The sequence below is a fragment of the Cetorhinus maximus genome, chromosome 16 (assembly GCF_964194155.1).
Source record: "Cetorhinus maximus chromosome 16, sCetMax3.hap1.1, whole genome shotgun sequence".
In the NCBI taxonomy this organism is placed as follows: domain Eukaryota; kingdom Metazoa; phylum Chordata; class Chondrichthyes; order Lamniformes; family Cetorhinidae; genus Cetorhinus; species Cetorhinus maximus.
This window is the reverse complement of record NC_135894.1, coordinates 84,115,843-84,140,542: the sequence shown is the minus strand read 5'-3', so window position 1 is coordinate 84,140,542 and position 24,700 is coordinate 84,115,843. Positions and strand designations below refer to the sequence as shown.

Here is a 24,700-nt window from a genome sequence, read left to right as displayed (position 1 = left end):
CAGTGTAATGGGACTTGAGGCTAATGCTGAATGAAAGAGCTAAGATTGTTCGAACAGCCAGCCTTATCCATAATTACCAAGCCTGTCCTTATCTTTGTCCATACAATTTTAAGTGTAAGTCTGAATAGTGAGTGATAACAAGCTACTCAACTGTGGGAGCACCACATCTACCAGATACTGTCCTCATATTTTCCAGCAGATTACTAGATAGGAATGGGAATCGTGTCTTTTTAAACTGGCTGCTGAATTCAATCATAATATTGCCATGACTCACTGGGGATAGTGCGCTGTAATATCAAGCCCCACTGCTCCCCAAGCTGCGACAAATGTGAAAAATTTGACCAAACCACCAGGTTGCTCCAGTTGTACCTAACTCTTTAATTTAGGTTAACAGAATACGAGCACCAGGTTTGTAAACTTAATAAGTAAATAACTGTTTGTTGAACAAATTGTCTTGAACTAATGGCAAAAGAAAGGAATATGCACTGCAAACTTCTAACACTATAACTTAAACTCCACCCCTTCTTAAATCCCAATGCGCACACACATACAAGGCACAGAAAAACATTGATTTTAGGGGTGGGATAAAACAGTTCAGTAGCACCAATTCCAGAGTACAGGATTCGATGGGTTGATTTTGATTGATGTCTTCCAAATTCCTTTCAGTTATTGCTGATGACACAAGGTGATCTTTCAGCATTTAGCTCACTGGTTGAGCACTTGTTTTTCAATGTCTCTAACAGTGATTTTCCCTTTTGCCTCTTGACAGGAGTTTTCAGAGAAAGAGTAGGTCATAGAGATATGAGGAGAAAAAGCCAGCTAGCTGCTATTGTAGGATTACTGGAATCTTACACATAGGAGAGAGAGGTCTTGGGTCTTTTTCTTTCAGGCTAGGAGCTATTCAGCTCTCTCTCAAACCCTGGTCACTTGGTCAGGAGCCAATTAAAATGCTGTTGTCAGCAGCTCCCTTAGTCCAGGACTCCTTTCCAACACCATCCTGTCTTTCGTGGCACACTGTGTTCCAGGACTGCAACATTGTATATATCTCATCCTGTTCCAGTAGACATGTCTTTCAAACTGTAGCCATTGTAGTTTTAAATTCACAGTCCAACAGAAATAGAGAACAATAAAAGGATATGTTCTTTTCAATATATGTCGCCATCTTATTTTGGCTATGTCTGTGCAGACTGACAATTGAATGTGGGATTTTATGGTTTCTTGACATGTCACAGTTTTTCCAATGGAGCCACTTGGGGCATCTTCATGATTTTCATCCATGATTCCATTCCTAGATCAAGCTTGTGCCAAGATCTGGATATGAATTTTTATAGCAGAACACTAATTAAGCAGCAGTGAGCAGGTGTCATTTGAGGGCACATATCAGAAGAGGCTGATAAGATGATAATTGGCGGGATTAGATTTATCCTGCTTTATGTAGAAAGGCCTTAACTTAGTGATCTTGCACATTGAGTACACTAGTGCCATTGCTTAGTTTGAGGGCAGCTGGTTACAAACTGAATGTTATTTGAGCCCGTGGCCTTTGCTGTGCCCAGTGAATCCAGCTGTCTTTTCATGTCACATTGAGTAAACTAAATTTACTGCACATTGGAAGCCATGATGGTGAGGACTTCTCTTGAGCTGCCATTTTTGGCTTAAATGCTCATAAACCTTTCAGCCTTGTCTCTTGGACTCTCATGCTGGGATCTGCCATAGTTGAGTATGGGGATGTTCATGGAGCCCCTCTCAGTTGCTTCATTGTCCACTCCCGTTTTTGACTGGATAGAGTAGGACTTAGAGTTTTGCTCTGATCCTTAAATTTTTTCCTGTCACCGGCTTTGGATTCTTAATGTGCTGGTAACCCTTTGTTCTCGTTTCAGTATGTTGGTGTGCCATTCTAAACTATATCTTGTACTGCTCCTGGCATACCCTTGGACTAAGGGAGCTGCCTGACAACAGCATTTTAATTGGCTTCTGACCAAGTGACCAGGGCTTGTGTGAGAGCAGTGCAGCTGAATAGCTCCTAGCCTGAAAGGAAAAAGACCCAAGACCCCCCTCTCCTATATGTGTAAGATTCCAGTAATCCTACAATAATAGCTAGCTGGCTTTTTCTCCTCATATCCCTATAACCTGCTCCTTCTCTGAAAACCCTTGTCAAGAGGCAAAGGGGAAAATCACTGTTAGAGATATTGAAAAACAAGTGTTCAACCAGTGAACCAAATACTTCCCATTGACTCAGGTTTAAACTCCTGGCTCAATGGAGGAACAGAGGTTGTACTAGGCCACGAAATAAAGAAAAAACAGGATAGCATTCAATTCTGATCTTGTCAGTATCTTGGATGGGAAGTTTTGAACTCTTTGATCTGTCATTAGTCTCCCTATTCATTATGATGGTATTACCATGCTATATGTTGAAGGGTAAATGAAACTGTGGTGGTTACTCCTTGTCAGGGATAGATAAGTTCAAGCAGGTTACTCCCTCCTGTTGGTTCCTTCAGCTGTTGCAGGCTTCGTCTAACATTTGTGTTCTTCAGGACTGGACTGCTTTGGTCGGTTGTCTACTACTTAAGCCTTTTGCTGCATATTGAAGTCCTCAACGTTGCTTTCCTTATTGTTTCCTTCAAATAGCATTCAACATGGAGGAACAGCACTTCTTTAGTTGTGATAGAGGGTTATCGGCAGCCTTCTGTGACCTGAAGCTATGGGCCTTCATGGGTACTGGAATTATTGTTGAAGTTTTCCAGATTGGATACCAGTCTGCCATCACCTCTTGTCAGACATATCCTGACAGGAGAACAGGACATACTCAGGAAAGCTGATGCAGTAGATTGGCATGTGTGGATGGATGTGACTTTATATCAATATACAGTCCTGTTCAGTGTCTTATACCAGAACTTCTCCAAACGCTTTACACTTACAAGTACGGTGACTTGTGTAGGCAAAAATGATATTCAGCACTGTTTCTCAAATGTTAATAATGAATTGCCAGTTAATTTGTTTTGATTGATAAGGGCTGAGGGAGGAATATTGACCACCAGGAAAATTTCTAGCTAATGCTGTTAAGTTCATTCACATCCACCTGAACCACAGGAACAAAGGGCTTGTAGTTTAATGTCTCATCCAAAGGACGTTGAATGGAATGATTTTTAATATTGTGGAACTGGGCAATGGAATGTTTTCTCAGATGGAAGCTTAAGTATAAAGCCCCAGCCTCCCTCATGAGTGCAGTTGTGCAAGATTGTAGTCTACTTGATCTTCATTGCTGTGTTTTCTGGTTTGGTCCGTATCATTAATAACGTCCCCTGCAAGTTTGGCTTTTGCAACTTATTTCCATACTTTAATACCCTGTGCTCACCTGTTCCTTTTTTTAAAAAATTGACATGGTTTAAAAGAATTTTTTGCATATTTTTGAGAATGAATAGAAAGGAAGCTAATAAAAGAACTTGCTGCTTCAGCAGTTCTATACCTTCTGATAGGACTTGTTGATTTTATTTTTACTGCAAACATTTTACCATACTGGATACTAGTGCAAGTTTGATTAGTGTGAAGTGTAATGCTGCGTTGTCACAAGATCTGTGTATGTTTCCACTTAGGAACTGCCATAATTACAATTACATCTGGCTCCTTCAAGGTGGGGAAATTTTTAGAACTTGAACTGGTGCCCACTGGTGGAAGTGCAAGAATTGATAAATTATAAGATCAATAAGGTGTATACATCTTAAAGAAATTTTTATTTCAGGCTTGATAAGTGAAAATGAAGTCCCATGGCCAGCAATGCATATTTTGCTCCTGAGTGGAAAGAGCTATGTCCTTTAGGTAGCGGTGCAGGAACCGCTGAAGCAAATTATTACTTTCTATAACAGAGCAAAAAGTTAAGTCTGAATCTGAACTGACCCATTTCAAACAGGTTTGGATCAGTTTCGATTCCGGATTTGGTATTTTCAAGTAATTTGAAGTTGTTACCTACCCGATTACAATGGGAAGAAGTCCACTGTCATGAAACTAAATATTTTTTTCATTATACTATCGTGGTTTAATGCTAAGTAGGTTTATGTGTATCAGTGTAGATGGTTCTTTCTGTGTGATTTAATTGAATTAGAGTCAGATAATGCTATAAGGCGAGTAAGGCAGATGAGTTGAGGGTGTTAATTAACACTTAGGGATATAATATCATTCCTATCACGGAGACATGGTTGAGGGAGGGACAGGACTGGCAGATCAATATTCCGGGATGTAGAACCTTGAGGTGGGGGGGAACAAGGAGTCAATTGCTGCAGTAAGGAGGGATGATATTAGAAGGTTCCTCAAATGAGGCCATATGGGTAGAACTTAAAAACAAAAAGGGGCAATCACATTGCTGGGAGTGTACTGTAGACCCCCAAACAATCAGGAAGAAATAGAAGGGCAGATATGTAAGCAAACCTGAGAAGTGTAAAAAATAATAGGGTAATAATAATAGGGGATTTCAACTTCCCCAATATCAACTGGGATAGACAAAGTGTGAAAGGCTTAGAGGGGGCAGAATTCTTAAAATGTACCCAGGAGAGCTTTTTAAGACGGCACACAGAAAGCCCTATAAGAGAGGGGGCAGTGCTGGGCCTAGTTTTAGGGAACGAAGCCAAGCAAATGGTAGAAGTGTCAGTGGGGGAGCATTTTGGTGATAGTGACCATAACTCAGTAATATTTAAGGTAGTTATGGAAAGATGGACCAGAAATAAAAATTCTGAATTGGGGAAGGCCCATTTTAATATGATGAGACAGGACCTGGCTAAAGTGGACTGGGAGCAGCTACTTATAGGAAAATCTACAGAGTAGTGGGAGTCATTCAAAAAGGAAATAGTGAGAGTGCAGGGACAACATGCTCCTGTAAAGGTGAAGGGTGGGACCAGCAAGTCCAGAGAACCCTGGATGTCAAGGAACGTATAGGATTGAATAAGAGAAAAAAGGGAAGCTTATGGTAGATACCAAGGGCTCAAAGCAGTGGAAGCCCTAAAGGAGTATAGAAAGTGCAGGGTTATTTAAAGAAATTAGGAGAGCGAAGAGGGGGAATTAAAAAACACTGGTGGGTAAAGAAAAATCTAAAGGCGTTTTATAAGTATATTAGGGGCAAAAGGATAACCAAGAGTAGGGCCCATTGGGGACCAAAGTGGCAATCTGTGTGAGGAACCGGAAGATGTAGGTGTGGTTTTAAATGAGTACTTTGCATCTGTATTCACTATAGAGAAGGATGATGTAGGTATAGAAATCAGGGAGTGGGACTGTGATATACTTGAACAAATTAGCATTGAGAGGGAGGTGGTATTAGCAGTTTTAGCGGACTTAAAATGGATAAATCCTCAGACCCCAGATGTTTCCCTGGCTGCTGTGGGAGGCAAGGGAGGAGATTGCAGGGGCTCTAACATTAATTTTCAAACCCTCTGGCCACAGGAGGAGTGTCAGAGGACTGGAGAACAGCTAATGTGGTACCATTATTCAAGAAGGGTGGTAGGGATAAACCAGGGAACTATAGGCCAGTGAGTCTAATATCAGTGGTAGGGAAACATTTGGAAAACATTCTGAGGGACAGAATTAATCTCCACTTGGAGAGGCAAGGATTAATCAAGGATAGTCAGCATGGCTTTATCAGGGGGGAGATCATGTCTAACAAATTTGATTGAATTTTTTGAGCAGGTGACTAGGTGTGTAGATGTGTAGTGCAGTTGATGTAGTCTACATTGACTTCAGTAAGGCTTTTGACAAGGCCTCGCATGGGTCAAGAAGGTAAGAGCCCATGGGATCCAGCGCAGTTTGGCAAATTGGATCCAAAATTGGATTAGTGGCAGGAGGCAGAGGGTGATGGTTGAAGGTTGTTTTTATGACTGGAAGCCTGTGTCCAGTGGTGTACCGTAGGGTTCAGTGCTGGGTCCCTTGCTGTTTGATCTAGACATGAATGTAGGAGGTATCATCAGTACGTTTGCAGATGACACAAAAATTGATGGTGTTGGAAATAGTGAGGAGGAAAGCCTTAGACTACAGGATGATACAGACGGACTGGTCAGATGGGCAGGAAGGTGGCAAATGGAATTGAATGCTGAAAAGTGAGAGGTGATACATTTTGGGAGGACTAACAAGACAGGGGAGTATATGATGAATGGTAGGACCCTAGGAAGTACAGAGGATCAGAGGGACCTTCATGTGCATGTCCATAGATCCTTGAAGGCAGCAGGACAAGTAGGTAAGGTGGTTAAGAAGGCATATGGGATACTTGCCTTTATTAGTCGAGGCATTGAATACAAGAGCAGGGAGGTTATGATGGAGCTGCATAAAGCATTAGTTAGGCCACATCTGGAGTACTGTATGCAATTCTGGTTGCCATACTATAGGAAGGATGTGATTGCACTGGAGAGGGTGTAGAAGGGATTCACCAGGATGTTAGTTGAAATGCTCCAGCTCAGGTATGAAGGGAGACAAGAGAGGCTGGGGTTGTTTTCCTTAGAGCAGAGAAAGCTGAGGGGTGACTGGGGTGTACAAATCATGAGGGGCATAGATATGAAGAACCTTTTCCCCTTAGTGGAAGGGTCAATAATCAGGGGGCGTAGATTTAAGGTAAAAGACAGGAGGTTTAGAGGGGATTTGAGGAAAATCTTTTTCACCCAGCGGGTAGGGGGTGGGTATCTGGAACTTACTGCCTGAAAGGGTGGTAGAGGCGGGATCCTCACAACATTTAAGAAATATCTCGGTGAACACTTGAAATGCCATAGCATATGTGGTTACGGGCTGGAAAATGGGATTAGAGTGCATAGGGGCTTGAAGATTAGCATGGACACGATGGGCTGAAGGGCCTCTTTCCATGCTGTAAAACCCTGACTGAGATAAACTGCAAGCTTGAAATTATCAAAGAAGTGAGGGGTAAAAGGCATTTGAAATGTGAATGAGTAAACATGGATGAGGTCTTAGCATGTAGGGTGTGAAGGAAATTTGCATTTTTAAATAAGTGAAGGGGTTGTTTGGGTTTCAAAGGGATGATAGGATGTTTACAACGAACAAGATGAGCAAGGTCAAGCAGTGTGTTTATTTTTAAAGGTAGTGGCCATATTGGCAACACGAAAGACTTTTATATTATGGGAAAAATAAATTTCCAAAGCCATATAGAACAATGGAATTTACAGGTTAAAGAGAGGGAACCATATATAAAGAGGAATGGAAAGCTATGTTGTGGGGCCATGTTAGATCTAAAGGGACCATGTAAAACAACCTTGGGGAAGTCTCCAGCCACTTTTGCAGAAGTCTGCTGTGTCCAGTAACCAAAGGTGGAGGAAAGCCTTTGGAATTCCACTGCCGAGTGAGTGCTGTGGTAAACTTGCTGGCTTGTTTCTTTTTTAAATTTAAGATCTATTTTGGACTGCTGCCTTAAAGAGGGTGTGTCGTTGGGAGTCAGGTTAATTAGGAATTTTGGGATTTGTCATAGTATTAAGTAACTGAATCTTTTGTATGTGCTTGAAATCTTTTATTTTGTTAATAAATGTTTTAATTTAGTTTTTTTAAATCTCTCAAGGTGTTATTGGACTTATTACTTCTGAAATCAGTGCACAAATCGTATTGTAATAAATACAAATTGCAAAACCATTGTGATACCATGGCCAAGTTTTCCATGTGGATTTGGCCTGTTTGCCATGTCATAACATCCACATTAAAACCTATAGTGCCCAAGTTGACAAGTGAAATTCCTTCAGTACTCCTGCATGTGTTCAGGCTAATGTTATAGCTGTGGCTATTGGTCATGCCACATTCAAGACAAAATAAAGTTTTCAAATCTTAGAGGTCTGCATGCTGCAACATTTTTAATTGTATGAAGTTTTAGCTTAAACCTTTAAAGCAAGTTGTTTTCTTTAAAAGCAAGTTGTAAAGTTACTTTATCTCTTTCTCTCTCCCTCTCAAAAGAAAAGCCTGCCTCTGTAAATACTGATCAAGATGGTGTTAAGGTTGTATATTATAGAGCCTTGTATCCATTTGAAGCTAGGAGCCATGATGAGGTTACTATTTATCCTGGGGATGTCATAATGGTAAGTATTCCATATCTTTCTCTCTGTGAGACAGCTAGTGGTGCGCAGTGGTTTTAGATGGGAAATGTGACTGAACAATCCAGTTTTTAAACTTGAATATAAGTTTAAAACTTTTAAGTGTTAGTAATGAGTTGAAAATATTTTTTTATGAATGATTTCAGATAATGTTCTACAACCTGGTGCACAATGTGAAGGTATTAAAGGTCTTCTATTTGCCTAAGTTGCAGTCCAGGAAAACATAATTTTGTAACACCACAGGCTCACTTTTCCATAGAACTGCTGAAATTAAGTTTCAGTCCTGCAATAGTGGGTTAATTTGAGATGTATTTAAATCCATAAAATTTCTTGAATTAAAATGTTATGTAGTTATGTGTATTTTTGTAGTGGCAGTTCACAATTCATCTGCAAGTTATCTAATATTTCCAAAGACATAATAAATATTTTCAAAATTATCAAAAATAACCTTTATTTAGCAAAGATCATTAAATATAGCGCAAATTTGATTTTGAAGTGTTGAGACAGGAAAACGTTAAGAAACCAATCTTTCTGCCAGGTAAAAGATTTTCCCATTTCCTTCATTTTAGTGTACATTAAATAGGAAGAAATGAATTTGTAGGATTCTGAAAAAATATAAACTCTCTTCTCTGAAAATGTGCCATCAGATATAGATGGAGCAAGGGAACCTTTTTTATGTTGAGTTAATTGCTATTTAACATTGTTCACCACTGCCTCCACACTGTCCCCTTCCCCAGTTCAAATTGAACTTTTCTTGACATGACTTGAGGTAAAACATTTGTAGAATAGAATTATGGAATGGTTGCAGCATAGGAGGTGGCCATTTAGAGTGATGCTTTCCTCCTATAAGGTAGAGATTGATAATGGAACGTTCAAAGCTTTAGCTGCTAACATTTCTAACAGGCGCCAAAATATAGTAATACCAGGTTTAAACTGCTAATCTCAACTATTGCTTTTTAAGAACTCGTATCTCATACCAACATCAGAGCTGCTCACTTGCATAAATCTTTGCAGCTCAGACTTTAAACAAATAAGAGCTTCAATCGTATCTCATAACCCAAACTCATTATTCAAAAATCCTGATTTCAAATTAGGGTATGCCACCACACTGGAAATGCTGCTTAAACGCACAAGTGAAAACGCTTGCAAGATCAAAAGATAAATAAGGAACGTAATTTGGCTCCTTCCAGATCTTGTATTTGCTCCTATCCCATTGTAGCACCCATTCCTAAATGGTTCCAGTGTTTTTACTTCCACTGCCTGATTGCCCATTCAATGTGTTGACCACCCTTTGCATGGAGAATTTCCTTCAATCCTAAATTTGCCTCCCACACTAAGTTCAATTTGTCCTGTGATCAGTTTCATTTAAAGTTGTCATTTGTTTTCACTATTTCTGAGCTGCTTATCACTTTCTGAATTCATGTAAGTGACAGCCTTCCTACCTCCCCTTCTGAATAATTTTTGTTTTTCTTCAGGGGCAAGTTTTTCTATCATATTGTAAAATCACCAAAGGGGCCAGATGTTTATAATAATGCTAACTTGCAATGGATCTATGCGTTTCCCCCAGCTCAGAGAATTGGAAGCATTTTGAAATCCTGTTTTTCTTTAAATTGCTAATGAGATTTTGTAACTTATTGTTTTACTGCCCTTTTTTGATCTTTTGCTTTCCTGTTGGAGGTTAAAGGGGAATGGGTAAGTCAGCTGCAGCATTATTGGGGGGTGTTCCATTTGTTTTGTATGATTGCATATTTTTCTCTGTACGAGAAGGACTAGTGAAATAATATGACAATGGGCACTGGTTTATCATGGCTACATCAAATTCTGTTGTTATGACTTGCGGTTTTGGGATTTTTACCACTGTTGGGTTTGAATTCTGAAATTGCATCCATTTTTTTCTGTGAAACTACAAACCAGTGCCCTTAAACTTAGAATGGCTAGCTATTGGTGCTTTCTATTCATGTAAATTATTGATTACTGGCACAATGATATATTTTGAGTCAACTGAATGCCAGAATTGCATAATATTACTTGCATCTGGACAAGTATACTGAGTTGTGCCAAAGGCATATACAGTATCAAATACAAATTTGAAATGTAATTCCCTAAATTGGGCGCAATAGCTAGCCCAGCAATCTAGCAGATAATTGTTGCACAGTCGCACTTTGTTTGTGTGTTATTGAGGGAAAGGGTGAAATTCTCTTCCATTTTTGTAATTTGTGTTGACTGAAATCTGATTATAGTTCCAAGTAGATGACTCTGCAACAAAATTGCCATGAATTTAACACTAATGGCAATTTTAGAGGATAGGCATTTAAGCCCCTTGCAGTGGAAATGTCACGATTGTGACCTGCTAACTTTCTCGTGAGAAAAGTAGTCACCTTCTCTTTCATTTCTCTACCGTATTTAAAAATGTTAGAATTAATTAAATAAGGCAATTAGGAGTAAACTTAAATAAGAATGGGCAGATACTTCTGGTCAGATACAGCAAGTTAATATTTAAAAATAAATGATTGTGAAAAGTTAATTTGGTTAATAACTGGAAATTTCATCCCTTGAGGATGAAGGGACATTAACCGCGTTCAGAAAGCTAAATGTGGTGATGATATTATGGGGATGGTGCATCGTCATGTGTTCACTGGTGCATGTCTGTGAAGTCCATCTGTTAATCTCATTGGCTGTGCACGTCTCCAAATCTGAGAATTCTTCCCCCCCACCTCTCCCATATATTGATGCTGCATGCAAGTGTTGTGATTTTTCAGTGTCAAAGTTAGCATATAAATTTTCAGGATACAAAAGGTATCAAGTTGTAGCTCTTTAAACAATTTTTTTGTTTTTTTTGCTTTTCAACGTGCTCACTATCCTTAATTGGAAAATAATTTGATTTATTATTGGAAAATGAGAATTTTAAGAAGCGTTTCTAAAACTTAAAATTTTTGTGATTCCAATGTGTTTGCTGATGCTTAGCCAGCAGTCAGACGCCATGAGCAGAATTGTACGGCCCCGTCACAGCCGGGGTGGGGCTGTAAAATACAACAAGCTGTTCAAAAGTCCATTGACTTAAGCGAGACCAGAAAATCCCGCTGTGGGAGAATAAAATGAGTGCTGTTCCTTTCCAATCAATCATTTTTATGGTCTATGCCAGTGCTTCATAGACTTTTTCCCCAGTGTGACCCAATGCATAGACTCTATGCAATATTTGTCACGTGTTAGACACAGGTATATTAAAATTGTTAAATACTCATTTTCAAATCAAAAACATAGGCAACCATTACGAATTGACTGCAATAGACTAAAGTTTAATTACGGGTAAAGTCTTGGGGTCATTCTAGGGCAAACTCAAGTCTGCTCTCTTGGCACACTTAATAATGTTTTGAGGACTAACTTTCAAGGCATAATTCAACGCTGCTAAATTGTTTTTCTTAATAGGTGGACGAAAGTCAGACTGGAGAACCAGGATGGCTTGGAGGTGAACTCAAAGGAAAAACTGGATGGTTTCCTGCTAACTATGCAGAGAAGATTCCAGAGAGTGAAGTGCCACCCAATTTGCAACCAGGAACGAAGCTTACTGCAAAGATTGCTCCTCATACGGTGGCTGCAAGTGTTGCGCAGCCAATGACTGAGCCTGCAGTGTCCTCCAATTGGGCAGACTTTAGCTCAACGTAGGTACAAGTGTACAGTTTTCAGTTTTCTCAAATATAACTACTGCCGTTTAATTACAGCTGCAACACCTTGGTGTATAACAGCACATTTTTCCTTGAATGGATCTACACAGATGGTTAAGTGCAAATTAAGCAGTCATTTGACGTCAATGGCACTGTGAGCTTTAGTTGGCACATAAGCTTTTTTAAAAGCTAAAAATATTGTCTTGTAGCCTTTGTGCAATATTTTCTAGCTTTTAAGATTTATTTTGTAGCACCATTAGAAATTGTGGCTGTCCCTTCCTCCGCCTCTTCAAATTCTTGCTGGGGTCTGGCTCCAGGGCAACAAATAGCCCATTGTTAACTCAGTCAGTTAAAGAAGGCTTAATGTGTGCGTGATGATTGATATTGGATCTAGAATGCTCGTATGTTTAGCTGCTAACCAGGTCTTTTCCTTCATGGTCACTGCTCAGCTACTCTGTGGGGAAGTGGTCTAAATAAGTCCTAAGCTGTCAGCATTTAATTACTTTTTGGTTTAGGGGATATTTAAATTACTAGGTACATTTCCAGCTTCAGGCCAGTTTGAAAAATACAGTATTTCTATTACCTTAAGAGTGTGACAGATGCTCGCAGAACTTTTATATACATGGATAACTGCATGTTTTGAAAAGAAAATGTTGCATTGTTGAATTTAAACATGAATGATCTTAGTTGTGGTTTTAAATTCTATGTTTAAATCTAAAATGGCAATGCTCTATCATGCGATAATGAGACCTGCCCAGTCAATCTTACCTAGTTATAAACTGCAACCTTGTTTGGCAGAGTCCCTTCAGAAAGCTGGCACAGTCCAGTCTGGAGGTGACGAGCATGGATGAGGATTTAAGCAGGAGATAAGCTGAGGCAGGGGCAGAGACGATGCTTTGTAAAGGAAAAAGCCCCAGGAGTGTAATCAACCAAACAATTACATTTTAAGGAGATGTTCGGATTGCTGTCTAAAAGCTTAGTTAAGGAGGTAGGTTTTAAAGAGGGCCTTAAAAAAGGAGAGACACAGAGCTTTAGGAAGGAATTTGCAGAGCTTTAAGGAGATGGCTGGTAATGAAGATAAGATACAGTGGAGTAGAGCAAGGTCAAATGGAGCTTGGTGACTCAGCCAGATCTGGTGATGAATGACTAAACCAGTTATCTGCCATAAATGTTCAAATCTGCACTGACTTGAGGGAATTGGGGGGGGATGGGGTGGGGTGAGTGGCAGTGGTGGGTGGCATGCCAGAGAGAAAGGCCAGAGAGAGCAAGGATTTTACTGGAGCTGTGTGTGTCAGAAGTAGAGGTTAGGATAGGATTGAGCAGATTAAGAGCTGGATAAGTGTTGTGTTGAACAGAGGGCAAAAGCTAAACAGTTTGGAAGTTTGAAAGTGCTGTTGTAGAATGCAGAAGAAAATGGGATTGGCAGGGAATGTGAGTGGTGAGGAATATACAGGAGTGATAAAGGTGATCTTGTCTGTGATTTAGACAATGGAAATAATGAGGCCACATGACATGGCAAGATCAAAGGGGGCTGCCGTGACAGACAGAAGAGCTTATGTGGAGGAAAAGTTTAAGGGATAGCAGGATGACAATGAACACAGGAGAGGGGGCGAGATGAGTTGAGGTGGAAATTGCAATCACGAAGGATGAGCAGTTGCCAGGTGCAAAGACTGTGGGTATCTCTTCCAAACTTATTGTGGGGCCTGCGTAGATGATAAAGAACAAAGACGTTAACAGACAGGTGAGAACAAGATGAGTGCCCATGTGCTACAGGAGTAGAAGGAGAGATCAAAGTGAGATTAGGTAATCCGGGCTAAACCACCACTGTGATGGTTTGTATAGTTCAGATGGTGGAACATATGGCCATGTATGAAGACTTTGATAAACCGAGGTTCTATTAAGACCATGATGACGATGATCTTTTTTAAAAACATAGTTGTATAACAAAGCAACTTTTCAACTCTTGTACTTTGTTTTCACTTAGATGGCCCACAACAGGCAGTGAGAAACCTGAGAGTGATAATTGGGATGCCTGGGCCACGCAGCCGTCACTAACTGTTCCTACTACAGGGCAACCTCGGCAAAGATCAGCCTTCACCCCTGCCACTGTGTCTGGATCATCTCCATCACCTGTATTAGGCCAGGTAGGTAGTATGTGTAAATGAGCATATCTATCATCATATTACCATAGTTTGAATATTAAATTCAATTAATTTGAATATAAAATATTGGCAATTTTTTTACAAGTGTAAAGATTTGGTGTTACACTCCATAAGCACACTTGTTTCATCTCTGGGCCTTGGACTCGTATTCAGTTCAGGCTGAGAAAGAAGCCTCTTTACTGGCGATAGGACCACTATGAAATGGCCTTGGACACTCAACCCAGCTCCTGGCAACCATGGGTTCATAGCAAAAGAAAATACAAAATTAGATGTCTCGGTCAGACTACAAGGGTTGGCTCTGATTGAAATTGACCCAACGCATCTAATTGATCTAATACTTTTCTAAGAGTTGGATTTGAAATATACAGGCAGCTTTATTCAGGATCCATTTGTATTGTACCTGACCTGGAATTGTTTGGTATTGGAATTTGAGAATCAAACACTTTGCCATTTAAATCACCCAGCATTAATATACTGCAGTCCAAGCATGGAAGCACTCAAAATGTTTGGCTGTAGTAACGCTTCTAACAACTCAATCTTACTGATCTCTTTACTCAGTCAGCTTATCCAGGGTGGGATCTTCTCGCCCCGCCTGCCACTGGGATCATCCGGTCCTGCCAAAAGTCAATGGACTTTTGGCTGGGTTGCCAAATCTCCCGCGGCAGGTTTCGCCATGATGGGGCCAGAAAACCCCAATCCCAGTGTTTGTTGACCGATTCCTGGGCCATACACAACAGGTAAGATAATACACCCATCTCTGGCTTGTCTGATTGTAACGTTTACCAGTGCTATGTGTTTGGATATCAGAGGAGGAGAGGATTGGATGTGGCTGTGATGCTGTCACAATTGAAGCAGCCAAACAACATTCACTGTCGAGGGTCACGCATGAGGAAATGGTTATTTGAACAAGATAATGGAGGGAAACGCAACCATTGAACTGTCCCCCTGCAAGGAACTGAGCAGAAGTGCGGAGAAAATTGAGCAAAAGCTGAACAACTTAAAAATATGATTTTTACCTTGGGCCAGATTAATGTAATGCACACCTTTTCTCCCTCCTTCACCTCAATTTTGTTTCAATGTTGAATTTTACGTTGATCAAGGTGAGACATTTCTGCGATTAAATAAAACAATTGCATTAATTACAATATGGCATCACACTTGTGAACTGTCTAAACCCATCTGCTAATTTAGGTGAACTGACAGCTGACAACTTAGCCCTTAAGTCAGTTTTTAACAAATAAGTTTGGTTTTTGAGTTGAGTTTGGTCACCTCAAGTGAAGCAGGATCCTTAAAGTTGGCAGAAAGGATGCCTTCACGCCATCAGTCTCAACAGAATTATGAAAAAACTAGCCTTGAGAAACTAAATCCATACTTTGATCCACTGTGGCATGCAGATTCACCTTTCCTAAAATAGGAGGTCCAAGCAATGGCCTATGTCACTGATCATCAGCCCCTGAAAACCAGGTAACTTGGTCTCCTTTACATTTTAATTTTTTAATCACTGCTTTGTTCTGTTTGGATTTTGAGAGCCCGGAGGCTTGGAAAGGGCTTTGCGTTAAAGAAAACAATCTTAGACTCACCAATAACTTTTACATTTCATCGTCCATTTAATAGTGACAAGCTTCAGCCATCTTGTAGGAACACTCAGATACGTACTTGGAACAAAATGTTATTTTTCATTATTTGATGTGTTTCATTTATGCTGGGCTGTAGGTTCTTGTGGTGAGCAGTGAAAAACATGTAATGCAATCCAAACTGGAGTACTGTATTGACTCTTTTTTCTTAATTATTTGACAGGGAGAGAAGGTTGAGGGACTTCAAGCACAAGCTTTATATCCTTGGCGGGCAAAGAAGGATAATCACCTCAACTTCAACAAAAATGACATAATAACAGTTTTAGAACAGCAAGATATGTGGTGGTTTGGAGAAGTTCATGGACAGAAGGGCTGGTTCCCCAAATCCTACGTAAAGCTCATTTCAGGACCTGTAAGGAAATCGATCAGGTATGCATGAAACTATCATTGATTGTTGTAAAAACTCATCAGGTTCACTAATGTCTTTTAGGGAAGGAAATCTGCTGTCCTTACCTGGTCTGGCCTACATGTGACTCCAGACCCACTGCAATGTGGTTGACTCTGAAATGCCCTCTGAAATGGCCAAGCAAGCCACTCAGTTCAAGGACAATTAGGGATGGTTAACAAAGGCCTTGCCAGTGACACCCACATTACATGAAGGAATTAAAAGAAAAGGTTTAGATTTCTGTTGATGAATTAACTTTGCTACTTTGATTCCTTTTCCTTGATGCTGTCCTGATAACGCATTAGAGTGTGAGGTCAATCTAAAATTGTCCCCTAAAATTGGGAGCTTGTTATCTGTAGTAATATCTGCCAGACTATCACCCCAAAGCAGTAGCCCAGCTACCGGATGGTATGAACGTTATATTGTGTAAAACATTTAGACCTTTCCTAGTTTTCTTCAGTTATTTACAATATAATTGGATTACAAATTGACTTTTTTTTGGTCTAAAGATTGTGTATGGTTTTGGCCTTGTGATTAATGTTAGTTGTAAAAAGTGAATGCTGGAAATCTGACATAAAACAGAAAATGTTAGAAATGCATGACAAGTTTGGCATCTGAAATAGCAAGATAAGATCACATTGGATATGATTCACCAGAGCAGATGAGTAGCACTTAAAATGCTGAATCGATTAGCTTTTGACAGGGAAAGATCAGTTAATATTCCAGGTGTGGAGAACTCCATATTTGAATCAGATTTCTGCCCCTGCTGCAGTAATGAAGCAGTTCTTAGCAAAGTCAGAAGTGCCATTCTGTGACTGTGACAGAGGCAACCTCCTCATCCTTCTCGACCAGTCTCTAGCCTTTGACCCAGTTGACCACATCATCCAACAGTGCTTCTTTACTGTCATCCAGCTGGATGAGACTGCTGTCGCCTGGTTCCATTCTTATCTAGCTAATCCTAGCCAGAGAATGATTTACAGTGGTCAATCCTCCTGCTCCCATACCGTTAATCTGCTGACCTCCAAAGATTGATCCTTGGCCCTCCTATTTCTCCTCTACATGGTGTCCCTTGGCAACGTCACCCGGAAGCACAGTGTTAGCTTTCACATGTACTCTGATGACACCCAGTTCTACCTCACCACGACCTCTCTTGACTCCTCCACAGTTGCTAAGTTATCATACATGCTTATGCTACATCCAGTACTGGATGAGCAGAAATTTCCTCCAATTAAATACTGAGAAGACTGGAGCAGGACCAAAAACAATGGCTTCAAACTCGGTAACTTAGCTACCTATTCCATCCCTCTCCCTGGCAACATTGCGGCCTTAAGCCAGTCTGTTTGCAGTCTTGGTGCCACATTTGATCCTTTGATGAGCTTCTGGTCTCATATTCATGCCATCACTGAGACCACCTATTTCCACTGCTGTAACATCGCCCAACTTTAGTGCTTCTCAACTCATCACCTGCTGCAACCCTCATCTATGCCTTCATTAGATTCGACTATTCCAATACACTCCTGGCTGGTCTCCCACATTCTACCCTACGCAAACTTGAGGTCATTCAAACGTCTGCTACCTGTGCCTTGACTCGCAGTAAGTCCCATTCCCCCGTCACCCCTGTGCTTGCTGATCTACATTGGCTCATGCTCAAGCAAAAGCTTGATTTTAAAATTCTTATCTTTGTTTTCAAATCCCTCCATGGCTTCACCCCTCCCTAAATCTATATCTCCTCCAGCCTTCCCAGTTTTCCGAGCTATCTGCGCTCCTCAAATCCTATCCTCTTTTTCATTCCCAATTTTAATTGCTCCACTATCAGTGGCTGTGCCTTCAATTGCCTAGGCTCCAAGCTCTGGAATTCCCTCGCTAAGCCTCTCCACCTCTCCACATTGCTTTCCTCTTTTAAAATACTCCTTAAGACCTACCCCTTTAAAACCGATCTCTTTCAGCAAGCTTTTGGTCATCTGACCTAATATCGCCTTACGTGGTTTGGTGTCATATTTTATTCTATAATGTTCCTGTGAAGCACCTTGGGATGTTTTATTATGTTAAACATATTATATAAATATAAGTTGATGTTGCCAGCTTTCATGATCCACAATTTACATATCACTTCCTTTTTAGATGTTGATTTGTATTTTTTCCCATTTTGTATCCATTCAAAAAGTGCTCATTTATGGATACTGAACACAATAATTGTAAGATAAATGTAATATTCTGAGGGGTATGGATTGATGCATGTTTGAAAGATACATTTTATTTCTGTTCTTTTTGGAGAGGGGAGGAGGGATATAGTTTTCCTTTCTGTTTGTGCCTTGTAACATTCCTTGCGATCTACTTCCAGGCCTGAATTGCTGATGATTTGACTGTCAACCAGACAGTTTATGGCCTGATTGATCCCTATTTTCCTTGTAGAGCCCTTGCATCTGTGACACCGCAGTTGAGATTGGGACTTGTCTTGTAGGGCGTTAGAGCCCTACTAATCCATGTCCTAACAATCTGCCATCATCACATTAGAACTTTAATGTTTCTGGCTATTTTTAAGCTGGAAACATTATGCGTGAGTTTAGAAAAACAAATTATCTCATGGTTGAGAGTCTTTTGGAAGGGGATAGACCCATCTCCTTCAACCTCCCCACTGCAATGGATTTTTAATGCTATTTTGTGATGTGTAATAGCAATTTTGCATTTTTCCAATCCTTACAAATTGGAGCTTAATGACAACTCATCTTGACTATTAATTATATAATATGCTTTGATATCCAAGACCTTTATAAAATCCTGGGCATCTGACTTCAGCGTAGAAACATCTTATTTTTATTTCCCTCGGTGATCCAGCGCGTTAAGCCACGGTATTGTGTACTGAACCATATAGATCAGAGAGGTCCCAGGCTCAATCACTAGCCTATATTAACTAACAGGACAATAAACTATAATTGGCCTCCGTAATCCCAGACCACTAAATATGGGTTCCACTACCTGATCTCAGTGCTTGCTGGTAATTGCACATGTTGTCATTGTTTTAGTGCAGGATTGATCTCTGTTGTGAAGGAAGTAGGTGAGCTCTGCAAAATAATTCCCAGTGTCAGCAACGTTGGAGCTGTACCAGAGGACTGGAATATCGCTTATGTTGTCCCAGTATTCAAATAAAGAATGAAACTTCTTCCTGGAAAGTGTAGGCAACTTGGACTAAACAAATGTAGTGCAAAACATGCATTGAAGTCATTACACAAGGCACTCTCAATGGCCCACTGAAGAGCACAGAGTCCATATGCAGTAGTCAGAGTGGATTTGGAAGCAATCTAATTTATCTCCTGCATTGGCTGGAATAATTCGAGGAGAATGATAAATTGGTAGATGCAGGCCATTCAGTGTATTAAAAAAATTCTTGGATTTGCAGAAGACCTCCGAGGTCCCATCTCTTAAATTTTAAGTGGAAGTTTGTATTGTTTGTCACAAATCTGATTAGACTGTAGAAAGAAGAGGTGTCATCAATGGAAAAGCTATGTCTGTGGGTATTGAGCAGCAGTTTTGCCCTGATCAAGGTCCCTGTGGCAGGTCGTTGCAAATGGCTTGGAAAATATCTATAATATAACATTTTCTCATGTCAAACTAAGTGACAGATGTAAGGAAATAAGCATTCACAAAACTCTGCATCAATTAAACAATAGTCAGCTGAACTCTCAGTAAAATAAATGTACTGTTTCTTGCAATTGTAATTTACGGGTTTAGGGAAAGTACATACTCACCAAAACAATCTCACACACTTCCCGTTACAAGGAAGACAGTATTGACGTTTTAGGACAGAGATGGTTTATTAAGGATAAAATAATAAAAGATGGATATTTGGGTGTGTTTGCGAAAACCTGTCAGAAGATCAATTGAAGTCCATGAGGACGTTGGTTGAACACAGTTTGTTGAAGATGTGGGGTTGACTAAAAGGCCTTTGTTTGCTGTGCTTTGCTTTTGTTCGCTAGCCTGCTAACACTCATTCTTGTGAATCTAGATAGGTAACTATTTGTGTAATGTATTGGAGGGGCTACAGGAACCTGTAGAACTGAAATACAGCTAAAGGCGTGCAAATTCAGTAGTATATTTTATCTAAATTTATCTAATTTTATCTAAAACAATTATTATTCAGAGCAAGAAACTACTTGACTAAACCCAGACTTTTGAACATTTGAACTAGGAGCAGGAGTAGGCCACTCGGCCCTTCAAGCCTGCTCCACCCTTCAATAAGATCATGGCTGATCTGATTGTGACTTCCTGCCTACCCCAATAACCTTTCACCACCTTGTTAATCAAGAATCTATTTAGCTCTACGTTTAAAATATTCAAAGACCCTGTTTCCACTGCCTTTTGAGGAAGAGAATTCCAAAGACTCACGACTCTGAGAGAAAATATTTCCCCTCAGCTTTGTCTTAAATTAGTGACTCCTAGTTCTAGATTCTCCCACAAGAGGAAATATCCTCTCCACATCCACTCCTACCTCTTACTCTTCTAAACTCCAGCAGGTACAAGCCTAACCTGTCCAACCTTTCTTCATAAGACAACCTGCCCATTCCTGGTATTAGTCTAGCAAACCTTCTCAGGACTGCTTTTAATGCATTTACGTCTTTCCTTAAATAAGGAGTCCAATATTGTACACAGTACTCAGACATGGTCTTAACAGTGCCCTGTACAACTGAAGCATAACCTCCCTACTTTTGTATTCAATTCCCCTTGCAATAAACGATAACATTCTATTAGCTTCCCTAATTACTTGCTGCACCTGTATACTAGTCTTTTGTGAGTCATGCACTAGGACAGCCAGATTCCCCTGAATCTGAGCTTTGCAGTCTCTCACCATTTAGAAATGATTATTTTCTATTCTTCCTGCCAAAATGGACAAGTTCATTTTTGTCCACATTATACTCCATTTGCCTGGTCTTTGCCTGCTCACTTAACCTATCTATGTCACTTTGTAGCCTCCTTGCGTCCTCTTTACAACTTACTTTCCTATCTATCTTTGTGTCGTCAGCAAATTTAACAACCATACCATCTGTCCCTTCATCCAAGTCATTTATATCAATTGTAAAAAGTTGTGGCTGCAGCACTGATCCCTGTGGCACACCACTTGTCACATCCTGCCATCCAGAAAAAGACCCATTTAAGCCAACTGTCTGCTTCCTGTTAGCTAGTCAATCTTCTATCCATGCCAATATGTTACCCTCCCCTACACCATGAGATTTTATTTTCTGCAATAACCTTTGATGTGGCACCTTTTCAAATGCCTTCTGGAAATCTAAGTATAGTACATCCACTGGTTTCCCTTTATCCACAGCATGTGACTCCTTTAAAGAACTTCAATAAATTGGTTAAACGTGATTGCCCTTTCACAAAACCATGTTGACTCTGCCTGATTGCCTTAGATTTTTCTAAGTGCCTTGCTACAACATCTTTAATAATAATAGCTTTAAACATTTTCCCTATGACAGATGTTAAGCTAACTGGCCTGTAGTTTCCTGCCTTCTGTCTCCCTCCCTTTTTGGATAAAGGAGTTAAATTTGCTATTTTCCAATCTGATGGAGCCTTCCACGAATTGAGGAAATTTTGGAAAATTAAAACCAACGCATCATCTATTTCACTAGCCACTTCTTTCAAGACCCTGGGATGAAGTCCATCAGGATCCTGGGATTTGTCAGCCCACAGCTGCAACAACTTGCTCAATACCACTTCTCTGTTGATTGTAATTTTCCTCAGTTCCTCCCTCCCTTCCATCTCCTGATTTACAGCTATTTCTGGGATGTCACTCATATCCTCTATAGCGAAAACCAATGCAAAATACCTGTTCAGTTCATCTGCCATCTCTTTACTTTCCATTATTAATTCCCTGGACTCACTTTCTATAAGACCAACACTCACTTTGTTAAAAGCAAAACACTGCGGATGCTGGAAATCTGAAACAAAAACAAAATGCTGGAAAAACTCAGCAGGTCTAGTAGCATCTGTGGAGAGAAAAAAAACAGTTAACGTTTCAAGTCCTTCAGAGCTGCTCACTAAAAACTCTCACTATCCATCTTTATATTTCCAGCTAGCTTTCTCTCGTACGCTAATTTTTCCTTCCTTATTAATATGCTGTGTCTGAGAGAAATTCAGCATATGGGTTCAGGATTTTCACTGTGCACTCTTGCCTGACTTATCACTTCAGGAAATTCAGCATTTGAGTAGCTAAAGAATTCTTTTTAATACTTATTTGTTTTTTAAAAAAACTTTAACGCACTTTCAAATGGTAATTGAGTTGAATGCTTGGGTAGAACTTAGAGAAGAAATACTGCTAGGATTGTACGGTCTTCAGAACGTGGGCTTGTTTATAAACAAACTTCCCCCATGCTGTTGTAGCCAAAAGAAAAGGCACTGCCAGGATTTCTGTGAAAACAGCATATTGATGTAGTTGGCACAGTACATGTGACACAGTTGAAAGTAAACATCAAATTTCAAAGCATTTTCAAATCCTAAAAACTTTTTTTTCAAGCAGTCTATTTTGCAATTAGTGTCCAGTTGTGTTGACAACTGGTTTGTTTTATTTAAAGACAATCCATTCCAAAGAACACAAGGAACAGATTTGGCATGATTTGAAATTCATGTCTGCTCTGGACTTGGACGAAAATAAAGCTTTTAATTGAGACTTAAAGTGCAACAATATATTGGGTACATGGATAAGTGACTCATTAAAATCTGCACAGAACAAATTGGACATTATAAACACTGATTTGTTGTGAAACTTTCGATGTCTATTGCCATGATACGATGTACATTTGTGCCTATGATCTATGCAAACAGCAGCCAACTGACCTTGGTCAGGAACAGGTGCTGAATGAAGACTTGGCACTTCTCTGCACCTGCAGGGAGGGGAAACCTCAGGGCTACAGATGGTTTTGATAGCAGAAGCTTGGGAGCTGATTGTCAATCTCCTTGTTAACAAGATCAGTATGTGGTACAGATGCCTAAATGAGAAGGAACAAGTCACAAGTTGGAGGTCATGTGGGAGAGACCATGTAGGAGAAGATTTCTTTGAGAAGAGGTATATCTAATAAAGAAAAAAAATGTAGATAATTTGAATGGATTTGAAGAATTTTAATCAAAGCCACTATTTTGCAGCACATTTTTCAGGAACTTGTGCTTTTAAACTGCAACTTTGCATCAATTATCAAGGCAAAAATTGTATTCTGCTGGCCCTGAGAGCAAAAGTGAGCTGATACCCCTTGTTGCCTCCACTCCTCTGTTCCTTAAATTGCAAACCAAAAGCTGAAATAATTGATTACTCGTGATTAATCACAATAAGGGAGTTTTGTTTTACATTGGAAGTTTTAGTTTTTGAGTGAATTATTATAATTTCAGAGCATTGCAGTTTCAGAACCCTGTAAAACAAATAATATAATTCAGGGTGTGAGAATGTACAAATAACATAACTTAACCATTTGTCCTCCTTGAAGCGTGGATTCTACTTCTTCCGAAAGCCCACCCAGCCTAAAGAGAATGACCACCCCACCATCAAAGTTGTCTGCAGCACAAGGTGATGGTAAGTACATAATTGCTGAGCTTCAGTGTATCAGGAAAAGAGAAGTCGGTTTCAATTTCAGTTTGCAACCCACTGACTTGTGACAGATTTAATGCACGAGACTAAAGTAGATAATGCTGAAACCTGGAGCTTGCTTCATCAAAATTGTTATTCTTATGATTCTCAGTTGGCTTGTGATACCTGACATATTTGCATTAAATAGAAGTTTTAAATTGGTTGATGTTTTAGTGATGTATTAACGCATGTGAAAGGTTTTACTAGAAATGAAAACATCATAATATGATTTACTATACATTCAATTGGCAATATAAAACTGTATTAAAACATATTCTTAATTTCAAAGTAGCTCTAAAGTGTAAACAACAAAATCTTAATTTGTCAGGTGACCCATTAATTTAATACATAAAACACAAGCATGCAGATACCCAATTACTATTTTCCCATATTCACCAAAAAGGTGTTGCCATTATAAAATACAAAATCAGCATATTGTATACATTGCAAATTTGTTGTTGCCAGGTAATTTATTTCTGCCAATATGGGGGACAGAGTTATTTTTAAAAGCAGTTCAATTTAGTTAACAGTATAAATTAAGAATTTGGAGTTCTTCATTAATATGTTCCAATTGGCAAATGTAGACTGATTATCAGCAATGTGAATTCAGCTCCATTGTTTTGGGGTATCAAAAGACTTCTGCTTAAATTAGGCTGAAGCGCTTACGAAACTTTAAGTCAATGTGAGTGTACCAATAACAATACTGCTTTTGTTAGTGACTGGAACAAGAGTCATGGCTTTACCTGAATCAAAAGACAACCCAAAAACTTAGCGCCATTGTGATTCACCAATCGCTTTAAAATATTGTCTAAAACAGTGTTATTTTGTAGAAAGTCGATGAGCCCCAATTTAGAACCAAGGATACAACTTGGAAATTAGCTTGTATTCATGTGGCATTTTTAAAATTAGCCTTCGTTGTGGAATGGGTAATATATGAGAAACATTTAAAATGTTCAGTTTGGTACAGACTTAACTTCCAGCCTTATTTTCAAAGTTGTTTTATTTGTCTCAATTTTCTTCCCTTCTTTCTGCCTTTATTGCAAGCTGTTCTAACTTGCTGTATGGGCCACGCCTGATAATTCAAAATCATATTTTGCACCAAGTAGTTCAAATTAAGCAGCATAAATAATTTAGTGAAGTGGGAATTAAGTACCATAACGAATTTTGAATTGTGACTTTTAAGTAGGAGCA

At 39.6% G+C, this 24,700-nt stretch overlaps 1 protein-coding gene across 1 annotated transcript in view; it reads left to right on the top strand.

Moving 5' to 3' along the window:
- itsn1 (intersectin 1 (SH3 domain protein)) overlaps window positions 1-24,700 on the top strand; it is a 238,592-nt gene that overhangs the window by 105,689 nt on the left and 108,203 nt on the right. The window contains exons 20-24 of the mRNA XM_078560237.1: window positions 7,918-8,039; window positions 11,481-11,713; window positions 13,701-13,860; window positions 15,676-15,881; window positions 23,370-23,455. Of these exons, the coding sequence (XP_078416363.1) occupies window positions 7,918-8,039; window positions 11,481-11,713; window positions 13,701-13,860; window positions 15,676-15,881; window positions 23,370-23,455 (807 nt within the window). The remainder of the gene's footprint in view (window positions 1-7,917; window positions 8,040-11,480; window positions 11,714-13,700; window positions 13,861-15,675; window positions 15,882-23,369; window positions 23,456-24,700) is intronic.